Source organism: Pogoniulus pusillus, chromosome 2, assembly GCF_015220805.1.
Source record: "Pogoniulus pusillus isolate bPogPus1 chromosome 2, bPogPus1.pri, whole genome shotgun sequence".
Lineage (NCBI taxonomy): Eukaryota > Metazoa > Chordata > Aves > Piciformes > Lybiidae > Pogoniulus > Pogoniulus pusillus.
In genome coordinates, this window is record NC_087265.1 from 48,610,943 (window position 1) to 48,617,472 (window position 6,530).

General features: G+C 58.3%; 1 protein-coding gene across 1 annotated transcript in view; it reads left to right on the forward strand.

The window, feature by feature from the left end:
• The window catches only part of NHEJ1 (non-homologous end joining factor 1), a 54,000-nt gene extending 50,026 nt beyond the window's left edge, over window positions 1-3,974 (forward strand). Inside the window, exons 6-8 of the mRNA XM_064164813.1 lie at window positions 3,066-3,171; window positions 3,414-3,517; window positions 3,806-3,974. Of these exons, the coding sequence (XP_064020883.1) occupies window positions 3,066-3,171; window positions 3,414-3,517; window positions 3,806-3,886 (291 nt within the window). The 3' untranslated portion in view covers window positions 3,887-3,974. The remainder of the gene's footprint in view (window positions 1-3,065; window positions 3,172-3,413; window positions 3,518-3,805) is intronic.
• The last annotated feature ends 2,556 nt before the right edge of the window (window positions 3,975-6,530 follow it).

Consider the following 6,530-nt stretch of genomic DNA (forward strand, 5'->3'; position numbering starts at 1 on the left):
CACTGCCCTGGGTGCCAGCTCGTGCCACTCCCCGGACCTCAAGCTTATCCTGGAGATGGGTAATCAGAGGAAAACAAGTCACCAGAGGCCAGGGGGGACAAGTCGACTGCACTGGAGTGAATCTCAGGGATGTGCTGCGGCAGCAGGACAAGGATGGAGAGGAAAGCCACGAGTACCCTGGGCTTGCGCCCCACCGAGCCCCTTCTAGGGACATGTCCTTGTCCCTCTCAGGCTCCGGGGCCATCAGGTGGCCGGTGGCTGGCACAGCATGCTCAGTCCCTGCTGAGTCACGGCTCTGCAGGGAAACGCTTCCAGCTTTGGTTATAAACCCATTTCCCTCCGGGGCTGTGAAGTGTGGCCCTCCCATCCCAGCCTGGGCCAGCTTCTGCAGCCCAATGGCTCTGAGCCCACGGGAAGGGCAGTGGCAGGAGGTGGTGAATCCCAGATTCCACTCTGGGCTTGTTAGAGCTGGACTCTTCCCAGAGGCATGGGCAGCAGGTACCTTGCACCTGCAGATGCCTGTGCCGTCTCAGATGCCCAGCCCTCTCCAGGGGGGGCTGTTGGCACTGGGCACCCTTCTCCCAATGCCTCCCCAGGGTGCCACCCCTGAGGAGATGTACGTGCCAGTTGTGGGGATAAGGTAGTTGTCAGTGTGGTGGGGACTCCACAACATTGCCCATCCCTAGGGGCAGCACAGGGGTGCTCTGGACACCAGAGACTGAGCACAGAGAGAGCAGCTGCCTTGACTGGATCCTCATTTGATGCTGGAAAGAGGAGGGGAGCCAGTGACTGAGGATCCCAAAGATTATCAGAGGGCTGGAGTACCTCCCTTGTGGGGATAGGCTGGGAGAGTTGGGGTTGTTCAGCTTGGAGGAGGCTCAGGGAGACCTTATTGTGGCCTTTCAGTACTCAAAGGAGCACTACAGAAGAGGTGTGGAGGGACTCTCATCAGGAAGTGTAGTGATAGGAGAATGGGTAATGATTTGAAACTCAAAAATGGTAGATTTGGGTTAGGTATTAGGAAGAAATTCTTTACTGTGAGAGTGGTGAGGCAGTAGAACAGGTGCCTAGAACACAGAGACACTTCCATCTCTGAGAAAACCCTGGGCTGAATGGGGGTTTGGGTAACCTGGCCTGTTTGAAGGTGTCCCTGCCCATGTCAGGGGGGCTGGAACTAGATGAACTTTAAGGTCCCTTCCAATGCAAACCACATCATGCTCCTGTATCACAGGTGCCATCCTGCACCCTGGATGGGTCGGAGCAGAAGAGGTTGGACAGCATGCTATACCTGGGTGCTTAGCCTGCCCTGTCATCCTGACAGTCCCCAGGGACCCCTTGGGTGGGCAGCAGCGTAGTGGCACCCATGGCTGGGTAGCTTTGCAAGGGACTGTCACGCCCTGCTGGGGCATTGACCCACGCAGTGCTATCTGGTACACTTTGCTCACTCCGCCACTGTTCCTGGCTTTCCTGGGAGCTGCTGTTTGCTTTTGTCTGAATTATGACTCCAGCTTGTGCCTTTGATCTGGGCTGTGTCGGCCACCCATCACCAGCCCCTCTCCTGCCTTTGAAGTGCAATCACCTTCCTGGCTTGGATGCTGCTTTTGCAACCTGAAGTCCAACTCTGGCCCCATGGGGTGAGACACCCTGGGCAAGAACATCCCCGGGGGGGGACACTGAGGTGCTCAGCAACTCTCCTCCTCCCTGGGACCTTGTGATGGGCCAGCACAGCTCCCAGCTTGGAGACCAGGTGAGGAGGCATTGAGAGGTATGTTTGCCCAGTGGTGAGCAATCCCGGAGATGCTGCCAGGGTAGTGGGACCAGAGCATCCCTCCTGTGGCGGTGGTTGGGGTCACAGGTTCAGCAGAGAAGCAGCCCATAAAGCAGACACTGATACCATGTGTGTCCTACAGCAAGGGAGGCTTTCATGCCCATGGCTCCAGGAGGAGGGAAGAAACGTCAGGGAAGGCACCTTTCTGGGCACCAGTCAACCCATCCTAGCATCAGCCCTGCCCACCCTCCCTGTCTGGCAGGGAGCAGTGAGAGTCTCATCCTGCCCTTTCTGCCACTGAGAAGCTGGGGCCAGGCTTTGGACTCTGGCCTTGAGTGGGTCTGAGCGTCCCCATCCCCTCCCCACTCCACTGGCCCAGAGGGGATCCTGTGTTATCTGTTAAACTTTGTTCTTCTGCTGTCTGGGTGTGGAGCAGTGCTGAGATTAGTGCCAGACCTTTGACACACACACACACATGAAGGCACTGCCACACAACCAGCTGGGCATGTGCCCGGAGCCATGCTCATCTCCACACAGCTGCACACACACATACACTCGCACTCACCGGAGCCGTGCCCCGCACCCCCCCGTGCAGCCCCCTCCAGGGCACACACATTTCCCCTACACTGCGTGTTTGCTTGCCGCCTGCCTGCTGTGTTGGGGTCCCAGTGGAGCATGGCTCTGGCCCATCCTGCCAGCCCTCCTCTCGTGAGAGCCGGGGTTACTTATGCACATCGGTGTGCCCCAGAGAGCGAGGGCGGCACAGCGCTGGGAGAAGGTGCAGGCAGAAGGAGGGAGGTGGCTTCCCTGCCTCAAGCCTGGACGGAGAAGCGATGCGTGCAGCCAAGACAGGAGCTTCTCCGGCGGGCTGGGAGCAAAACTGGGCATCCTTCATCTTGCTGCCGCATTGCGAGCTGCGGCCCCGACGCCGCTCCGGCCAGGGGAGCTGCAGCCCTTCCCGTGCGATCTTATCTGCGGTGGTGCGTGAATGACTGTCAAGGCTCCGCAGGCTGGCTCTGAGTGGGAGGACACTGCCACCCCAGCAGGTGTTGTAGGTGCATGCACATGCATGTGTCTGCAGCTGGGGAGCAGCCGCATCCTGCACACTGCCAGAGGTGGCTGGCCCCGTGAATCGTGCTGCAGTCCCTGGGGTGAAACGGATGGAGCTGATGGGCAGAGGGGGATGCGTGTTCCCTTCTCTCCCCTGCTGCGGCATCTTCCAGGGTGTCCTAGCAGGAACTGGCTCTTGGAAGGTGATTTTCTGCCAGAGTGACGGTGCCTCTCCTCTCTCCCACAGAGCCTGCCCCAGATCTGCGGAGCGGGAGAGGGGCAGGCATTCGCCTCTGCTCTGCAGCAGCTCTACGTGGCAGTGACACAGCAGGAGCAGAAACGGCAGCGCTTGGGTGAGGAGCTCCCTTGCTGTGGGATGGAGAGTGCCTGAGCACCTACCACGCCTGCAGCTGAGTCCTCAGCCCTGGGGGAAGGGGAGTGGGGCCCTGGGTGCAGCTCAGCTCATGTAGCAGTCTCCTACTTTGCTTTGCCACCACGGGCTAAGCTCACAAACACAAGGCACCATTCCCGGTGTGGATTTGAGGTGTGCTCCCTCATCTCAGTCCTAAATCTCATCTCTTTCTGCTGGTACCAGAGGATGCTGAGGGCCTGGCATTTGCTGCAGAAACCACAGCACATCCCCATCCGCCGCCTCCATCCCAGGAGGATGAAGCAGCAATTTCCAGTGAGCAAACCACGGTGAGTGCAGCTCTAGAAACAGCCTCTCCATACCAGCAGCAGCATGTGGCCCACACCTCCCTTCCCTCGTTGAATCCTAGCCCTGTGCCCCTCCAACATAGGCTGGGGGGCTCAGCTTTGTTCCTAGCCTATCCTACCTCACGTACTCTGACTGGGGGGGGGCTGTTGTACATACATGCGTGGTTCCAGTCTGCCGTGGCAATGACAGGAGTGTCACTGCTTGCATGAATTCATGTGTCCTGCTTGACCACCTCATGGGGACTGACACTGCCTCCCCTTTGCTTCCAGCCAGCGTCCTCCCCGGCTCAGAAGCCTCGGCTGCCTGCAGCCAAGGCCAAGCCAAAGAAGGCGAAAGGACTCTTCAGCTGAAAGGTCACTACCAACCACCCTGAGGATGCTCCCCAGGGACCTGGGGGAGAGGGAAGCACCCACTCTGTCTCCACTCCTGCATCTTCTGTCAGACCCTGCCCAGGTAACGGTCCCCTCCCAAGGTGTCTGCAGCCAGGGAGATGATGCATCTCCTTTCTTCATTGGTGTCTCAGGACCCTCTTTCCTGCCTCCTCCTTGGTGCAAAGTTTGCCAAGGCTTCCTTGGAGTGGATACAATGCTGGGCCTGGAAGGAGTGGGACATGCTGTTGGGTGGGTGTGGGGCAGCTGGGCCTCTTGTCAGGGCTTTGGCCACTCTTGTGTGAGTTTGCAATAAAGAACTGTGCCTGGGTGAGAATCTCTCTCCTCTTGCTCTCTCCTTCCTGGGCTCACAGTGTCCAAGCAGGAGTGTAGCCCCTGGTGCTGCTGAGTCCTGCTGTCCTAGGGGCTTGCAGCAGCTCAGAATGTGGAGGAGCTGAGAGCAGCTCAGTGCTGCTGTGTGGCAGGAGACAGCTCTCAGCCCATGTTATGTCTCATCCTAAGCAGCAGTAGGTGGGGTTGGGTGCACAAGGAGGCCTCCAGGTTCTGGAATCTGGAGGATGGAACACACATTCTCCTTGTCCCATGCTGACAACACACCATGTGCTGGTGCCTGGAGCCAGATGAAACCCTTGCAGCTGCATGTTGGCAGTGGCAGCCTGGGTATCCTAAGGGCCATCCTCCTTTGCAGGCAGTTTCTCTGTGTTTAATGGGCAAGTGATAGGAGGTTAATCCATGTTCTGGCCTCCCAGGAGCAGAGGAGAACCAAGCCGCTAATGCAGTGAACGTTCCTAGGCCTGAGAGCAGGTTACAGATACTCCCTGGTGACCGAGCACCTCCTCTGTCCCTCCCTCCCTCCATCATCCATGCACCCACCCACCCTCACTCTTCTCTTCCACCACTTGAGTCCACATGCTTCTTCCTTTGGAGCTGCTGTGCCCAAGCCAGGTCCTAAAGCAGCAGGCAGCAAGCCAAGCAGCAGTGTCGCAGGTGCTCGCAGTGCTCCTCTCCTGCCGCAGGGACTCGTGCCCCCGGGTGCCCTGCTCCCAGGGTCTGGGCCAGCCCCAGTCGCGCTGCCTGCTCTCTCAGGCAGCAAGGGGGAAACAAAAACATCCGGAGCAGCCCCTGTGTCTGTGGAAGGGGAATGAAAGGGCCTTTGCTGGGCCATGGCTGGCCAGTCCCAGGGCCACAGCAGCCGCTTGCCTTTTATGTTTCCTCTCCGAGGGAGCAGCGGGCAGGGCAAGGTGGGTGTTGGAAAGGAGAAGCCATGGGATGAGGAGCTTATGCCAGCAACTCCAGCTGCCTATCCTACCTTTGCCCATCTGCCAGCATCTTAACCTGGCACCGCCGGGCTACCTGATGGGCACTCATCCCCAGGGAGGGTCCTACTACCAACTCATGGCAGTAGGACTGGGGCAGCAGGAGTTTAACAGCAATCTGTTTCATGTGTTGTCTGTCATGCAACCCTTGCTCCATCGACGTGGGCTCCATCTCCTGGCCTGGGAACTGCTTTGTTCCAAGCCAGATCCTCCATCTCCTTGCTGGGCCAGGACTCCGTGCTGCTTGACCAAGCATCCCAGGACCTGCAGGAGAAGAATTTATCAAACCAGGAAGGGCATCTGGCTCATTTGGCCCCTTTGAGACTGGGGGTGACATCAGATGGCAGGGGGACACATTGCCATCCTGCCAATGAGGCTGGCAGACTCTGTGAGGAAGCAGGTGATGCAAACCCACACCTGCACCTCCAGGTCATCCCAGCTGCCAGCTGCACCCAAGCTGTATATTTCCTTCTCTCTGGGCTGCTCGACTCAGAGGACCCGGTCCAGGAGGTGTTGCTCAAGAGCCCTGCGCTGATGCAGTGCGAATCCCTCCGGGAAGCCATCTGCCCAAGGGCTGGGTGAGCACCCTGGCAGGCATGAGCTACGGGTAAAGCCCTGCTGCAGGGACAGATACTTCTCCACTCACCCTGCTCCTGCCTGGTGAGGCTGCAAGAGAATGGTTGGGGAGGAGAATAAATAAAAGCAGAAAAGTGAAAGGCATCAGGCAGAAGAAGAGCTGTGCCGGTGCCCTACAGTCCACTACAGGGGCCCCAGCCCCCCAAGACTTAAGCATGGGGCCGCTGGTGCCTTCTGGCTGCAGGGAGTGCCACTACTCATTGTCCCATCCTGTCTCTCCGGGGTCTCCTTCCCTGTCCCCATCCCCTCCTCCCTGGAGCCGGCTGGATTTGAGCTCCCGACACACATTAAAGGCCACAAGTTCGGCCTCGGCCTCCATAAATTTGATTCCATAAATATTAGTTTTCGCAGGGTTTAATGAAGCCGTTATGCTGGGCACAGCCCAGCACCCCGACCCGTGCCCTTAATAAGGGCTCTGTGGCCTCGATTAAAGGGACCTTTCAATCGCTGTCAAGTATTTTTAGAAAAGGAAAAGAGGAAAAAAAAAAAAAAAAAGAGAGAGAGAGAGAGAGAGAGAGAGGGAGGGGAGGAGAAGAAGACGACCAGGGCAGCGAGCAGGGAAAGGAAAATCCCAAACCGGTGCCGAGCAAAAGTGGAGAAACAGCACCACCTAGACCGCAGCCTCCGCCGCCGCCGCCCGCTCCTCGCCCGCT